The sequence below is a fragment of the Pseudochaenichthys georgianus genome, chromosome 15 (assembly GCF_902827115.2).
Source record: "Pseudochaenichthys georgianus chromosome 15, fPseGeo1.2, whole genome shotgun sequence".
Lineage (NCBI taxonomy): Eukaryota > Metazoa > Chordata > Actinopteri > Perciformes > Channichthyidae > Pseudochaenichthys > Pseudochaenichthys georgianus.
Genome location: NC_047517.1, coordinates 29,957,116 through 29,974,988, shown reverse-complemented (window position 1 = coordinate 29,974,988; position 17,873 = coordinate 29,957,116). Strand labels below are relative to the sequence as shown.

The window sequence follows — 17,873 nt, the reverse complement described above, 5'->3', positions numbered from 1 at the left end:
TTTGGCATTAAGTGTTTCATTCTGTGAACAGTACATTTCTATTACCAACAAATTAGTTGCCCTTACTTCTACTATTCACATGGCCACTAGGTGGTAGCCTTTACTTTTTACAGCTCAAACCTGGGCAGTCAAATATTCTTGTTTGTCTTACTTTTAACTCACTTGCTCTTAAAGCCCATTTATTGAGTGGTTATTCATGTGGATAACTTTTATAATGTCGTGGTTTAGCAATTCAGTTCAAATTAGAACAAATGTTCAGTCCATTGAAATGAGACCATCCATTATATTCACCTCTACTGGTTTTACATGCAGTAATTAAGCAGCTCATGTCTTCTTGATGTGTCTACATTACAATGCAAATATGCTGATATTAATTGAATGACTGGCATGAACATATTTAATCTACATTGCTATGTTGATGTGACCTCACAAAACTACTGAGGGCATGTATTGTCCTGATGGTATAAGGTTGACCCTCACATGTTTAACTGATAACCTGCACGAGGTTATCAAAGTTAAACACTTGGAGATTTGACTTTGTCATACATTTTAAATAGTAGATGACTACCGTAACCATTTTGGGTTTAGATTAAGATATCAATTGCCAAAGATATCCCACAATTTGAGGAGAATTATTTTCACAAGACTAAAATCAAGTTGATGAAGTGTACCTTCCAAATGGACAGAAAACCGGGTCCTGTAGTAACAAGGTGATTTTGCTTTAAAATTAAAGCACCAGCTTTCAAACTAAGGTTAATATCAGGCCATATATTGAAACTCAATCATTTCCTGAACACAGCCGGAGTATAATCCTGGAATTGTACAGGGACTTGAAAATCTTTTATTGCATACATCACTGGCCTCTAGGTTTTGTATAACTTTATATGGCATTAGCACATACACAATATCTTTGGATTGGACCCTTTTGAGGCTGTATGGCATAATGTATGCTTGCTCCACATTTGTTTTGGTTTCTCTTTCCTGTATTGCTTCCCTTCACCCACTCAGGATGTGTAGTGTTTCCTCTACAAACCAATAAACTGGTTGCATGGGGTGTTATTACAAAGTGCTGGCTAAGTGGGGGGGAAAGGCATAGCAATATTAATTTATACTCAGGCCAAGCCTCTCTTTATGCTTCATGGTTTATTTTCACATCTTGTTGTGTAAAATTAACTTGTAATATAATCATCATAGCTCATAATAACTGTGCTTTTGTTTGCTACAATTGGCTATCATAGCTGAACAGTTTCCCATAAATGAGATATAAAAGTTGTCTCACGGTACGTCCACACAGCAGCTTTAACAGTGACATTTGGAGACTAACCAGGAGAGGGAATATGTTTAAAAAAAAAAAAAAATGTCTGGGAGGAGCCCCACTTTTTTTGCAGGGTGACACGTGAAACTTTCTCGAAGAGTTGGTTGCTATGTTTGCAGTGTGCATTAGGAAGCTCTGTTAACTCCATACACGACCTATAGCGAGAGGAAGAGTGTGCTGCTGCCTATTTTTAGGAAAGTCCGCCTGTAATGGGGGAAAACGAAGGGGCTTAAAGAAAGTGCAGAGGAAGGTCTCAATCGCGCTGCAATGAGCCCGCACAACACCGCGAAGTGACGGAATAAAAAAAGTTTACAGAAGTTTACCCGCTTTGCTTCAACTCGACTTCACTTTGTTTTAAAACGCAGTGGTCACTGGAGAAGTTGCTGAGCAGCGCAATGGCTGCCCAGTGCGACACTTTAAGCGGATACTTGCAGCAGTCGGACCAGGGCTCCAACAGCGAGCGCAGCGCCGACTCTCCCCTCCCGGGATCAGAGGACGACCTGAGCGGGCTCCATCCGCTGCCAGACCCGGAGTGGACCGAGGAGAGGTTCCGGGTGGACCGCAAGAAGTTGGAAGCCATGTTACTAGGTATGATAAACTTAGTAATTAATTAGAAACATATCAGTAGCCTATACTGAAGTATTTTTCAGTATATTGTATATATATATTTTATCCCGTCTCTTGTAATTGTAGGCTGTCGTTGTTTCCGGGGAACTGCACACTTTTGCAACCCTCTGACGGCTCTTTGTTTATATTATACTCGTAAAATGAAATGTACCTACTATCCATAATTAGTACTTTTTGTGACCTAAACATTTTAGCATTCTCAGAAAAGTTGACCATGTCATGGTCGGGCGGCTGTGGCTCAGTGGATAGAGTGCTGGACTTCGAATCAGGGGCTACCAGGTTCGAGTCCCACGTCAGTTAACATGTCGTTGTGTCCATGGGCAAGACACTTCAACCCAAATGGCTACTGTGGGGATTGTCCACAGTACTGAATTGTCGCTTTGGATAAAAGCTTGGCTATTGGGCTTGACGAACCAATTAGCTCTTGGCTTTCAATTAGTGATAACTTGTCAAAAGCATAGGTCTAAAGTAAGTTATTTGTTACCCAAGGAAGTAAGTTGCTTAATTACAGTCATATTTGCGTACATTATTTCGAAAATAAAAGTTTTATGGAAGGTTAAAAGGGGCAAAGACAATAACCATAATTGCTCTGCTAATGGAAGTAGTAGCATGCCCCGACCACATGCTGTCGCTGTACAAACTGCATGGTGTGCATTTGTGTATAGAAACTGACCTAAACATGCAGTCCGCTTACTTTTCAGTAAACTTGGAAAGAGTCTGTAAACAAATATTTAACAAGGGACATTTTTAGGGTAGCCATTGATTCAGTCCGCCTCTAAACTAATCCCAGATTGCTTAAAAAAGGAACATCTAATTGTTAAACATCATTGTTTTACTGTATTTTTTGTTTTTGTGATGCATTTGATTCCCAGTGACATTTATTCCAATGTGTACAAAAACTGATGACAGGCTCATTAAGACAGGTCAGTCTCTGTTGAGAGGCCCCTATACTCACAGATTGAGGTCATTTATCACATTGTTCAACAGTAAAACGTGGAATATAAGAGCCTTTGGGTAAATGGGCTAGATTCCTTGTCATTTCCACGAATGCAGAGAAGCAGCCAAAACATTCTTAGGAGGAACATCAGTCCTAATCATTCAGTAATTATAACAAGCCTGATTAATCGTGCTGATGAGTAAAGCTTTGAATTTCATCGGCGTAGTTTGGGGAAAAGCTGTTTTTTTGTTAGGTTAAAGTTGTGATTTAAATTAGTGACTATCATTTGGAGTAATCCTCAGCCAGGGACACGTCTTGAAGTTAGTTTATCCTTTATCCTTTATCCTATACACACAGACACACGTAGTTCCCCTTGAGAATGTCCTGGTTGCTGCTCCGCTGCTCGTGCATTCCTCAAAGCTCCATGTCATCCCTAACTCTTCCAGGAAAACAACTTAACCAGAGGCCGGCCCTACATCTTAGTGTCCCGGACAAACCGTGCGCTATGTCCTATAAGAGTATGTGTATGTGTTATGTATAATCTATCTATTCTACCGGGTATTTAAAATTGTGTTAGTTTTGTCTCGTATTGCTGCCAACATCTTGTTTTACAATTTCTGCATCATGACGTCATGGGCGACATTGCTCATGTTGACATTGCAGCTAGGTTTGTGGCTGCTGTCTCCTGGCCTTCTGGTCAGTCATTGGTTCAGGTTTAAATACCATGCTATCTCAACTGTGAAACTGCTTTGACCTTTGGCATCTGGCTGTCAGGAAGAATCCAGGATGTCTGGTCGCATTGTATGTAGCTACACAGTCACATCTGTTGAGTTGTGCACATCCGATGAGTTCCATAAACTACAGACATATTGTAGATGTGTTTCACTCCCTACACCAGGTACTGTACTAAAGGTGTAAAAGAAAATCTGATGAATATCTGTTTTAGACAGTTCCATTTGGGTCAGAGCTCTGTAACATCTGGCTCTGTTTTGATTGGATGATCTTGTGACTTTGACGGGGTACATCATGTTCTGAAGGCCACAATCTGGATTCTCGTGAAATCATTTAATAGGTACTCCAGTGTATTTTTGCTCAGTGTTTTATTGTCTGTGACTGTATCCCTGGCTTCTCTTTTCTGGGAAATTAAGAGTGCTTCACCCCAAAGAGCCACGGTTCAACTCATGTTGTGATCACTTCCCAAGCTTCAAAAGCTTAGCACCTTGACACCTTGACTCTTTACCAAGTTATGTTTGTGCGCTAGTATGTAAAGAAGCGAGACCAGATTCAAATTAGCCTGCATCTAGTTATTAATTATTTCACATTCAATCGGCCAGTTGTTTGTTTGATTTATCAATTGAATAATTGACCACAAAGCTCATCAAGAATTCCCAAGTTGACGTCTCTAAATGTCTTGTTTTGTCTGACGAGCAGTCAAGAGCGCAAAAGATATTCAGTTCATAAATAAAATATTAGATAAACCAATGGAGATTTCGCATTTTTGCTGAGTATATGGCTTATAATTATTGACACTATTAAGTAGTTTATCATCATTTATAGTCTTTAATTAATATCCTGTTGATTGTCTTGTCATTAATGGAATGATTGTTGCAGCTGAAATAAAGAACAGTTACTTCAGTATTTCAATTTTTGTTATTAAACACAATCTTGATGCATGGATTACATTTGATTGATGCAGTTCGATTTAATTTACTTCCAGTATATGATAATCCAGTTTATTGATCAAGTCCCTTAATGTGGTGTCCACTGTACCAAACTCCTGATTGGCTGATCAATACATTCAATCAATTACCTTTGCTGTCTCAGTGTTGACATTGTTTAGATAAGAAGATGGCTAATTTCTATGATTAGGGTTTATTTTGTGACGCAAATAAATGGACAAATAAACCTGAAACGTGTTAGTGCCAGATTATAGCTTTGGTCATGCACCTCTTGGCCGAGAGTTAGGGTAATTTTAAGTTTTACAATACATAACAAAGGCAACCTTTTACTGAAGAGCATTCAAATTGCTCCACTGATGACGGATGCTCCCTGATTTGATGTGGTGTCTTATCTCATAGAAGATCTGTGATGTTGCTGTGAAATCTCTTTAATCCTATTTTATTTATGTCACCCTCAGCATTATTTGGTTTATTTTGAAATGGCCTGGGACATCTGATTCCCTCTAAGTGCCATACTGACAATTATATTGGCTTTAATCTAATGATAAAGCTGGCTGTACTCAGAAAAGGGTCAGTGTGTTACATCACAGCGATAAAGAGCCATATAGTCAGGGTACATTTTGGAGAATAAAAAACCCAGAAGCACCCTGTACACATTAAATATTTTAGCATCTCTCCAAACAGAAGTAAAATCCCAGTGTACATACTTCAACTACTCTTTTAGTTTGGATCTGCCATGTTTCATGCCCCTGTTCTGGCTCTATTTTCATCAGGAGAAAATGGTAATAGTTAACTACTTAGCAATTACAAATGTACGGTCCCTCTCATTGGCAGGGATGCCGGTTCCTGGGCTTAAATCAGCAAATAGAGTGTAAACTGACAACAAAATCTCACTCTGACAGCCATCTGAGTTTAACTGTTGTACTGTTGGCACCCTAGGATACAACTCTCACATTAATGGCTTGGATACCTCGACACAGGCATGAAAGCTTGAACGATCGCTTTATGTGTTCTGGGAACCCTGTAAGAGAACTTTTGTGCCTTTCTTTCGCTTTCATTATGGAGATAATAGATCAGGAGCAAGTGTGGGAAAGAGGTAACATTTTCTCCAACTACAGTGATAGTGTCTAAATGTGCATTGAGGTGTTCTTTTTTAAGCATACAGGCCAAGTGTTTTCAACTGTAGGTCAGTTTGCTGAACCTGGCTGTGGGTTTCCTTGCAAAGACTAGCAATGATGAGTTGTGTGGTGTTTGGGCCTGCTGCAGGGCCAGTGTGTACACACATCGTAACAACATGTTTGCTGAGTAACTGCAACAGCAAACTGCAATTAGGTTAAGTGAATCATTGTCTTCATTGAACTCATTTGTTTTCCCGCTCCTTAACCACAGGCTATTATTAGGTAGCTGTGTCTCAGACTGGGAAATACTGTTACATAAGGTATTGAAAAAGTACAAGGTGTTCACAGGTATTCTCAGTTAGAAGTGATAATGTTGTCAGTGCTGGAATATTGTATACAACGGGCCACTTCTTCACCTCATATATGTGTAGGGGAATATTATTCTAGTTGTTTAGGATACATTTCACACAAAACTTTATTTGCTGGAAACACAAATTACAAGTACATTTATCTGGAGGCCAGTGAAACTCTTCCTCTGTGAAGGAAAAATTGCCCTCTAGTAAAGAAGTAATTATAATTTTGTACTATTTTCCTCCTTTTTATTATTTAGAGGATTATTTTTCTGGCTACCATACCCACATAATGAGGGGTGTATGTGTGAGGGCCTCATCCTCCTCTTCCTCCCGGGTGCTGAGTAAGACTCACAGACAGGAAGTGAGTCTTGTGGGGAATGTGCTGCAGGCTTTCTCTTCTCTCTTTCGTTCTCCCCCTCTATTGCTCCCTCTCGAGCATTCAAACACTGCTCTGTTGTTCCAGCTTCCATCAGGTCGTCTGTGGAGCTGTTGGACTTTCCCTGATCTTTATCCTGACACTACAACTCAATCCTCACCCCTTAACCTTAACAAACCCAGGCACACTCTGTATTGAAAACACTGAATTCTGTATCTCAACCAAATGCTTTTATATTCATCTAAAGTGAAATAAAAGATGGAGAAGAAGGGAACTTTGAGAGAAGCCTTACACAAATCACCTTTTGGAAAAATGCTGTGAAAAGTGGAAAACAATAGACGGTGCCAGCACTTGAGAGGAAAATCCTGTCTGATGTGTAAATAGTGTATTCCCTCAGATGAGGATGACATCTGTCATTTTGAGAAATTGTAATGTTTAAACCAGATCCTGACTGGATTCTTTACTAAATGTATGTGCAGGTTGTTAATGTGCCAAAGCAGCAAATGTTCTTATTTCGTAGTTGTCGACCACGAGAAGAGGAGTAAGTACTTCCCATTCCTTTTTTCCAGTCACGTTAAATGGCTGAGTGGGAGGGGTCCTGATGGCGTACATTAAAAGGAATGCAAAAGATATAAAGGAAAAATAAGCGTTGGATTGTAGAGGTATATCATTTTCTATTTCAGCAATACTAAAGTTAGCTTGCTACACTTGCTAGGGCCAGAAGTTCATGTTTAAATGTGTGTGTCATATTATCAAACTCTTTCCCTTTTTGTGTCTCACATTTTGACAATTACTGCTGTAGCGGTCCAATGGAAACCATTGTTCTGCAAACGGTCAACTTGAACTTGAAAACTTGAAACGTGAACAACTCAAAACTTCACTTCTATGCCAGTAAATATATTACAGGAATAAAAGATTTAATCTGCTTAAAGTTATGCAGAATTATATTCACCTGCACACTGCTGGCAATACAAATCAGACGTATTCCAGAACATTCAAAGAGTAAATGGTTGGTTGAACTTCATGTATTTGGCCAGTCACTGGGCTTTGCTCAGTACCCTCTGGCCACTTTCCCCCTCTCTCCCCTTTCCTCTTTCTTCAGATTTGACTGAAACATGCTGATACAATTATACAATTCTATTGGACTTTGCTTACACGTTGAATTCCTTCACCCTGGGCATGATGAAGCTTTCAGGAGCTGTAATATAATTGAGCTTCAGTCGGCGGAAAAACCTGTAATTCATTACTCAAGAAAATAAAACCAGGAGTCCTATTTCAGCCGTCCGAATGGAGCTGGGGTGCTGTGACCCGTTTCTCTGCTCCTGTAACTGTAAAAGGGCTGAAATGAAAACCTGTTTTTCTACGTCCCTCAAAGCTCTTTTTCTACAACCCTTTTCAAAGTTCAGATTTACATTCTGTCTGGTTTGCGGTTGCTATTTTAGAAACTTTTCTTGGGGAGGGCACCCTTGACGTATCCTGCACACGTGCGCACTCACACACTCAATAAATGTAGAAAGACCCTCACACCCACACACACACACACACACCACCCAGCCCTTAACCACTCCCCCCAAGAGCTTTCAATGTTTATCTTTGGAGAACCTCGGGTTTTGGTTTGTTGTTCTCTCTCCTCATTCAACATCTGCCTTTTCTCCACTTGCCGTTATTGTAGAAAAAGCATTTTTATAAAAGTACTTTCTTGATCGAGCATCGGCTGTTGCCAGAATATTCTTTACTTGAACAAAAGAGAAAGAATGAAAACAAGGAGTTTGTCCAAGGGCTGGGATTCATAAAACACTATAACTGCATTATGTTCATCTCCTTGAAACGGCTCTGTTATGGATGATTCTATTGGACATACCATGGGGAGATAACTCAGACGTAGTATTACAAATGCGGCAATCAAGGAAAGAATTCCCATCACTAAAATCCTCCACAGATTCCTAATGTCTATTCAAAGGAGATAAGTATGACCCCATGATTGAAATGAAAGGGAAATGTCAATAATTTCCCAATAGCACAATGTAATGTTTACAGTGCAACTCTCCCCTGCTAAGTGAGAGTGACTCCCTCCGCTCCATGGGGGATCTCACACAGTAGATACCAGGCACCAGGAATGCGCAGCGTTGTGTAATCACTTTAAGCGTTCTCACAAGGGAGATAAAGGAGGAGATGATAACCCAAACATATTACTAACAACAGCTTGATGTATTATTTCCTGGACTGCAAGATCCTGCTAAATATGCTCCTTTGTAAATAAAATGTGCTGTTGTAGTGAAGACATAATGAACCGTGTACGTCATAATGTAAAAACCGTTAAGGATGTACAACTTAATAACTATTTCTAATCAGACCTTCTCATTCATGTAACCTGGGCTTGGTGAGTCTGGTTTCTCTAGCAGGCTGTCATCATCTGCCAGAAAGTAACATTTGGCACTAAGTGCATTTATTTGATGAAACAGTTGCTTGGCAACCCTTAAGGAGTTGAGAGAGGATAGAGAAGCTGTTTCGAGTACAGAGGGAGAACTCTGCGCAAAATGGAAATGTTGTTCTCTTCGGTTACCAAAACTAGAGATGTGAAGTGGTTTAAAAGCATTAAGTTATGAGGTTTAAACGTGTGAGTTAATACCTGGCGGGAAGCAACATTTTATTTTCAGATGCCTGCTAACCAGCTTTGTGAATTTTTTTGTCAAATACTGAGCTGTAGACAGCCCTCAGTATCTCAGCTGACATTACATATTTAATCATTCAAGACATTAAGTTAATGGTGAAAAATCATTTGTTGATATTACTTGTTTAAAAAAAACATGAAATTGTTTTTTAATCAATTATATTTATTGTTAATTTGTTATACATTGGGCATTCAAATATAATTTGTCAAGAAACCAGCTATGGTGCAAAGATAAAATATGTTTTACTGAGCCGCAGACCTATTTATTTATCCCAGACTGCTTTACAAGTGTCCACAGCGAGTGTGAAGTAAATCCCACGAAGCAACTATTCGCTTAACAAGTGATCTCACAGGACAGATAAATGGCATACCAGTGTAATCTCAATCAATTTTTAGGAGTTCTACTTGTCTGTCACGGAAATATTAAAAGCCTCCCATTTCTCCTTTAACATAGATAAAGAAGTGTTGAAAGCCCAAGAAGCTTCTCTGGCAGTGTTCACATGAAAGATCACGTTAAGAAAACAGCCGGTTCAGCTGTAACTGTAAACCTTACCAATCCTGACTTGTTGATTAGATACCACTGTAGTCTTGGAGAAGCAGTTAAAGATTTTCTCAGGCATTGAAGGCTTTTGTTTAGGGGCCAACTTGTTTAGGGGCCAACTTGCGTAACGTATGCCAAAGCAGTTCTCAGGGACACTTAAGTGTTGGCTTTTGTCTATTTTCACTTAGACGTGACGCCTATTGCTCCCAACTGCGTGTCAGCTGCAAGGTGATACACTTGAAACATCCCGTCTTTGAAGTGAGGCGTTTAGGCTTGATTGATGACAACAGCCCCCCCACGTCACTGCATGACAACCTGACTGAATGCTAATGAATGCACTCTTTCCTTTATAGGGTAAATGCTTACCTTTCAAACCACCTTTTTCATTTAAATGGCCGTGTGTCAATGTGTGTGTGAGCGCTATCGAAGTGGATAATATTAATATGAATACTGTGAGACATTATAAACTATTTTTACAGAAATAACAGTATTTCTGGTTGTATCAGACTTGTTGCAGTGAATTATCTTGTATTTTAGCCCTTGATAAGCATTTATAATTCACTCAGAACTTCCAGGAAATATGCTATATCAATATCGCAATGTAACAATACACACATTCAAGTTTCATCCAATTGACCAAGAGTGAATGAGTAATATTATTAATTGATACTGATTAAGCTGTTGATAATAAGTCAGCAGTAGGTCTTTATTTATTTTACATTAAACATTAATGACATTATGAAGGTTACGTTTTGACTGCAACATCTGTTGTTAATCACTAATTGTTGTTGATTGCATATCGTTTAGAGTATTCAGACATTTTGTCTAAAGATCTGGATTTAGGATCAATAAAGTCCTGTGTTAATCACGCCTGAAAACACCCTTTCTGCTAATAACAATAGAAAAGTGAACATTAATGAGCATGGGTGCACTGCTTACCCAATGAGTTTCCTGCATTGCGTGCGTGTTCGTGTTTTGCTACGTCTCGGAGGCCCTCTTCCTAATATCATGTTGAAACAGCTGAGAGCTGCTGTGTGCAGGGAGGGAGGGGCATCGGAGAGCTAGTGTGAAAACATCATGTTCTCCGTCTCTATATGGTAAATGTAGTTCTTCCATGTTATGGTAAATGTAGTTCTTCCATGTTATGGTAAATGTAGTTCTTCCATATTATGGTAAATGTAGTTCTTCCACACTAGCCGCTGTGATCACCGCCAAGAGGCTCTTAAGTCTTACACTTGAGTAAAGGCATGTGAGCATGAGGTGTACCGAGACGTCATACCTTTCATGGATTAGAGTTGTCATATATTATGAAATGATATCCTGAGGAAAAAGGAGTTGTATAACTTTTCTAATTGAAAAGCCTGCGTGTGCCTTTCTCTGAATGTCCTTAGTTTCACCTTAAGTCCTCTTGTGATTATTGCCAGTGCAGAGGATTGTGTCTAAGCAGCTCTGTAAATGTAGAGATTTAGCCGGTGCCTTTGGGGGGGCTCTTTTAGCTTTTGGTACTCTGAAAAGCTCCTGTCGTTATAGAAATCCTTTGACGTGCTTGATAATTCTCGCAGAGCACAAATGTTGGGTTAACTAGGTGTATAAACTCCCCTTTATTATATGACGGTTATGGAATGAGTCACTGATATAGCTTGTTGAAGATAAATGGATATTGGCTTACATCTGAGCTATGAGTTATTTGCCCTATTGTTATTGGAAAGTCTTGTGGATTTGTCCACCTTTCCATTAAACCTGGATAATGTAATGAAACTAATAGTGAACATATTCATGTCAAGCTGTCTCATTTGTTTTTTTACCATCTGTCTGTATTGTTTGCTTTAATGTTGCATGTGTGGATTAAAGCCATGACCGTAGGAAACAACGCTGTTTACATTCCTTCAGTGTCAAAACAGCGGAATCTCCCTAAAAGTAAGTCTGTCCACAAGATAATGGACACCAGACCCCGCTCCATCTGCCATCATCGAGGCCTTTATGCTGTTACACCTACAACTTCTTAAATTAATCCTCGCAGTGACAGTAATTAGATACATTACATAATTACATGGAAAGAATTAGAGGGTGTGAATCAGATTAACCGTAACCATCATGCTTTGTCGAAATTATTAGACAATTTAAATGACTGCCTCAAATTAGTGCCACATTATTTGCTCCATATCTTTGAAAGAAAAGCAGAGAGAGAATTGATTGCTACATGTGATGTGTGCTCAGGGGTCTTGTGTCGTTTTTCAGCTGTGCTGGAAGGGAGGAGTGCTGCATTGTCCTCGTATAACCTGGGCCATTCTAGCACTTCAGAAACAAATGAGACAAAGCATTTTTGATACAAATCCAAGCTACTAAATGCTGAAAAATATATGTTATAGTAGGGATATTTTTCTCAACACTAATGGTGCATTTCCACTGCAGCGGGTAGCCCCGTTTAAGCGTCCTTAATCGTCCTCAAGCGGCCAGGCCAGTTTTTGGTGGCCTTTCCATATAGCGTAGCACCGGCTAGCGGGTACTTTTCCCCTCTTTTTACAGCCCCATAAAATCGTGGTTCTATCAGGCCAGGGCTGAACTAGTGACGTCAACACTCTCGACTGCCGATTGGTCAGAGAGAATCGTCACAAGCTCGCGCGCGAGATCATCCCTAGGGTCACATATATATTTAGAAGCAAGCTTGCAGCATTTTTGTAAACGGAGGAGCTACAAAAATGGCAACGTCAATGAAAAGCACACCGTGGTCGACCGAGGAGGCGACGACGTTCCTACATCTCATTGGGGATGATAAAATCCAGCGGGAGCTCCACGGAACAACTCGAAATGTGAAGCCGATCGCCCCGCCTACACTGCGTTGCTACCCCAGGTCCTAAACTGTAATGGAAATGCGCCACGGCCTCGGACGCCCAGCGAGGCAGCCCGAGGCCTGAGCGAGGATGCTTAGGGACGCTTAAACGGGGCTACCCCGCTGCAGAGGAAATGTACCATAATTTAATAATAATAATAATAATTCCTTACATTTATTATAGCGCCTTTTCAATGACTCAAAGCGCTTTACATATACACACATTACACATATATCATACATGCAATGGTCAGAAACTGTGGACAATACCCACAGGAGCAAGTTCAGGTGAAGTGTCTTGCCCAAGGACACACCGGCTTTACAGACGCAGCAGCGGCGGGTTTCACCCCTTGATCTGATGATCATTGCACAGCACACTGCGCCACACCGTCCATCTTCACGCCTCGAGGTCATGGAGGCGCTTTTACAAGTACACATTGATATTATACATGTACTGTGGACAATACCCACAGGAGCAAATCCGGGTGAAGCACTCCCCCTTGATCTGATGATCGGATGCACAGACCACTGCGCCACCGGTCCCGTAATTTAAATGTGGTTTCTCGGTTGACAGACAAAAGAATAGGCTGTAATGAGGCAAAAGCTATGCAATTTTGTGGTAAAATGTCTGTCAATTATTTGAGAAACTGAGCGAAACAAATTGAAAGAATCTTCGAAGAATACAATGTGAATTTGAGAGCCATCATTTGTTTTAATGTTGTGGTTTCAGCATTGAAAAGGGTTGCATGTCAGCAGCTGACATTCAAATGGGATATGTTGATCTTGAATGCAACAACAAATCTGTCAGCAGGGATCACAACATATTGGCAATGTCAGTGAACTCAAACATGCAAAACCATCATGGCGGTTTTTAAACGATATCAGATTTAACTGCAGTCATATGTTCATGTACAATTAACATGACACGTAACATGTAATGTAATGTAATCAGTTTTCACAATTCACACAACCTGAAGTCTACGTTACCCAGAATGCAGTTCAATCCCCAACAGTTCAGTCATAGATTTGTTTTTGTTGTGTGAGTTGTGGTCCTGAGCTGATGGCCTCAAGCAGAGATGAGGAGCGGGCTTCAGAGGAAGAGCTCAATAACCCAGATCGGTTTCATTTTCTAATTTTTCATTTCAATGTTTTTCAAATGTCATGTTAATCAAAGAATAGTCTAGAGTTTTGTTTTCTGTAACTCCTCTTACCTGTGTAGTTGGATGATCTAATTTATTCTGCCACCATTTTTATGGTACTTGGAAAATATGATCACTTACCTGTTCTTAATCCCGACCAACAAAGCTCTCATTGGCTCAGTTTTCAAGCAGGGAAACATTAGATATGTTGACCCAGGCTTGTGCTTGTGGTAATGAAGGAGATCTGTCTGCCCTCGAGATAGCTACAAGAGCTTCAAGTAGCTCTTGCCTCGTAGCAAATTCAAATTGAAAATGTTGTCATTAATTGTAAGAAAGCTAAACTCCTCTGTACCTTTGTAACCTGTAGTACAGTACACATTTAGAACAAGTGGTTTTTACGATGGGACTGTCAGGTCCCATATCGTTGAATATCCCATATCTCAGAGCAGACACCCTGCTGTCTCTGCTCTCCCACAGCCGGCTTACACACCACACATGTGCCAACAGGATGTTTTGCTCTCAGCACATGCTTCATGTTTTCACTCATGTTCCATATTGGATTCTTTTCGGCTTACTGAGCTCACATGCCAAACATTTGTTTGCAGTTGTGTGTGTGATTCTTTGGTTTACAACACATTGTATTAATCAACCGTGTCCTGAATCATGCAATTAAGCCTAATTTAACCTTAATATTTAACCTTGGCGTTATGACTTCTAATTTAATAGTACTGACATAGTAAAACAGCAAACACGTTTTATAGTCTGTGTGTTGTTTTAATAATCAGTTGGCTTCATAGTCTGATTGGAGGAGAAGATTAGATATTTGCTCGTGTTTATGACTGCATCTCCCAGTGGAGGCAAATAAAGTACTTAAAAGGAGAAGTCCTCATGTGTACAGCATGTATGCATGTTTAATGAGAAGAAGTGATTGCATGTCTACAATGTAGTGTTCCTGTGGAAACATGTGGATAGATCCTGTCAAAGTATAATGGCATTAGGAACGCTTTGAATGCAGATGAAATAGACATTTGAATTCACTCTGGCAGTGTTTTTGAACTAGTATTAAAATATAGTTATCGTGCCAATGCTACCTGCACCTGCCCGCCCTGTTGATGGTGTGTGATGTTCAGTTAGTGGCACTAATTGTTGTTCTGTGTTTGCTGAGCGTTATAGATGCAGGTTTGCTCAGTCACATCGTTCCCTCTGCCTGACTGCATCCTCAAAACTGGAGGCAAACAAACAGCAGAAGTTTTTTTTCTTAATCCTTTTCAGTAACTGTTTTCTCTAAACTTCTGTTACATATCCAGTAAGTATACAAATTAACGACAGTTCAAGTAGAGTGTATACTTTAATATACTGTAGAACACAAAGTGTTACTTAGGAGGGTATTATGACCTGTTTGTTAGTGGCTTTTAACCTACTGTAGCACACCATGTTTTATATCTGTCTTTTTAATTGGCGACTGAAAGAGGATTTACTTTAGGGATTTGCTTTGATACTTGATAAAAGAATAACACGGACGGAAAGGCCCAGTGAAATGCTCCACTTAAAAAATTACTGTTGGCTGTTGTTACACTTTCTTTGTTTGTCTTACAGGAAACGCCAAGTCTTTTATAAACTTGGATAACTTCAAGCCACGTAAGAACAGAGACGTTCAGTCAGAGCTGGTCTTAGTCATCCTACGTCAAAGCAGAAAGTAAATATTGGATGTAAACTCTTACTACTACTTAGGATCATTAGATTAACAGAATATATTAGATTTTCCGCCCACATTGATTTACTATGAGCTAGTGCTGTCACTAAGAATAACTCCTAACTCTGTCGGTTACTTTTTAATCCTTTTTTATCCTTTAAGTGTCCGTCTATTTCCCACAGCTTCATACTCTTAATATTTAAAATTAAATATGTTGATGATGGTTATCATATGAGAAAAAGAAAAAAAATGTTACTTACACAAACAATCAATTATCGTTGTAGTTTCATTTTATCTTTAACAACAAACAAAGAATCTTTTCAGCTCTAGCCCTAACCATTTTTTTTTTTAATGTGTGATAAACTCAGTCCACATCAGTGTTTACGGCTTGTTGCATGCCTTTTCCATTTACTCCACCATTTCTGCACAGCACCTGGCCGTGAGCCGAGTGAATCACTGTCTGCATCAGCCACTCTGTGAAATTACTGTAATTGAAACAAAACATCTGAGGCCCTTGAAGCAGCTAAGCAGGAATGCAACATTGCTTTAGCAACTTTATTATTTTCCCTTCTGTGACATTTTCCATCTGTTGTTGTAACTCTTCCATGAAGTCCCAACAGTTGGCATTGTCTTTGGTCAAATGTGTTTCCAAAGCAAGCAATGCGTTTAAAAAAGATTGGTATAATTTGATGTGTCGTAGCTCAATGGGTTGGCAATATGTGTCTTTACTTTGTGGGTGATGTTTTGAATTAGATATTGTCTTATTTAAAATGTAGGCTATGCTGGTAATTTATATAAAGTGCTAGTTGTTGGTGGGCGTATTCCTTACGTCTTTATAAATAGACACTGAAATGCTGTTAAAGGGTTTATTCACCCTACATATATACCATCAGTTTCAAACCAATAGATTATTCATACATTTCCCTTCTGTTGATATTATTCTGTTGTTGAGCGATGAGCCAGTGAGTAGCCAGCATCTGTTATCAGTGTAATGTGGTGGTGTGTGTTTGATGTACACAAACTTTATCTGAAATTGACTTACCCTTTGAGCCGCGGCAGAACTGTCTACTCTAACTGTCTTCATTAACTGCGGCCTGCACTTGTTTACTGGGCCGTGTGCATAAGTACAAGCATGTGTTAAACGCTCATGATGTATCGCCATAGGCCGTAATGTCTGGTCTGGTGGAAAATTAAACCGTGTTCAATGAGGGTTTTCATTTTCTGTGTTGGGGCTGTTGAAATGTGAAATTGATGGGTAAAGTCATTCTGTAACAATGCCTCTACATCGAGGATTCACATCATACAGTAGTGTGCACTGCAGTCCTTATGTTATTTGTAAGGAAAACAGATTGTATAGGTATAAAGATTAGGTGAACTATATATACAGTATATACATTTATCTATAGCTGAAATATGTGCTTTGCAGAATATAAAACTTTACTTTTCTGTAAAACAAATGCCCCGATAAGATTTCTGTCTCTGTTCCAAAAGAAATCCCCTTTTCCCCCGCTAGCTAATGTTTGCCTATATATGTTCACCGTGCAATAATATATACTTTTTAGTTTTATAATTCCCCCTGTGGTTGCAATTGTAATGTTTTGAAAATGATAGGGCTGCAAAACACAACTACTCACTTCACAATTGATCAATTTGGTAACTAAAACAAAAAATGAGGACAAAGGGTCATCATCAATTCCAAAAGAACAAGGAGACCACTTCGAATAGCTTGTTTTTATCCACCAAAAGTCCAAAATATTATTGAATTAAGATATTGAGTTTCCTATCATATAAGACAAACAGAATCAGCCCATAGTTACAGTTGCAAAGGGGTAACTAGATATGCCTTAGCCTTTTTGCATGAGAAACAACTTAAACAGTTAATCCGTTGTAAAAATAGTTGCTGATTTATTTTCCGTCTCAATTGATTGGGTAATCTTGCTCGTCCAACGCTAATTTAAACGTACGGTTCAACGGTTCATTGGATATAAAAGCATTGTCTTCATAGCATGACTTTGATTTTTCTTATAATCATAACATCGTTCTTGAGGCAAGCCTTTATTCCTGAACTGTGCAACCCACAAGAGATATACTGCAGCTCCTGACCCAGATTCGCTCAGACAGCAACAGATCCACCTCGAGAACGCTGACTGCAACGCATCATTAAAGCTCCCTGTTCTCCCGGAAGGCAGAGGAACATGAGAGTTCTCCTTGGAGAGCAGATATGTATTTTGCATCAATGAGTGGCCACAGTTGAAAGGACTTGCAGATGTGTTGGAGCAACGACTACAGGCCTCATTGGTGTTGGTCGTTGGCGCTCTTGTTTCTATCCAGCTTACCGTATCAGCTGAATGTCTTGGCGATTTCACGAGAGAATGTACTTTTCCGAAGTGCTTATTTTGTTTACAGGTGCTTTTGAGCTTTTCATATACTGTAACCCCCGATGACCGAAGTGTGTACAGTATGCTGACAGATACATTACAAACGTGTTAAAGCCTTTTAAAGAAGTGTGAAAGGAACACCAGTTGAGCTAAGTATGGTATGAAATACTTCATTAACTCTTTCTCTCCAAAAGTATTTTCACTGTATCCATCAAT

The 17,873-nt window shown here is 39.6% G+C and overlaps 1 protein-coding gene across 1 annotated transcript in view; it reads left to right on the top strand.

Annotated features, from left to right (window-relative positions):
• The first annotated feature begins 1,412 nt into the window (after positions 1 to 1,412).
• The window catches only part of LOC117459714 (protein bicaudal C homolog 1-like), a 58,733-nt gene continuing 42,272 nt past the window's right edge, over positions 1,413 to 17,873 (top strand). The window contains exon 1 of the mRNA XM_034100797.2: positions 1,413 to 1,903. Coding sequence (XP_033956688.1) covers positions 1,711 to 1,903 — 193 coding nt within the window. The 5' untranslated portion in view covers positions 1,413 to 1,710. The remainder of the gene's footprint in view (positions 1,904 to 17,873) is intronic.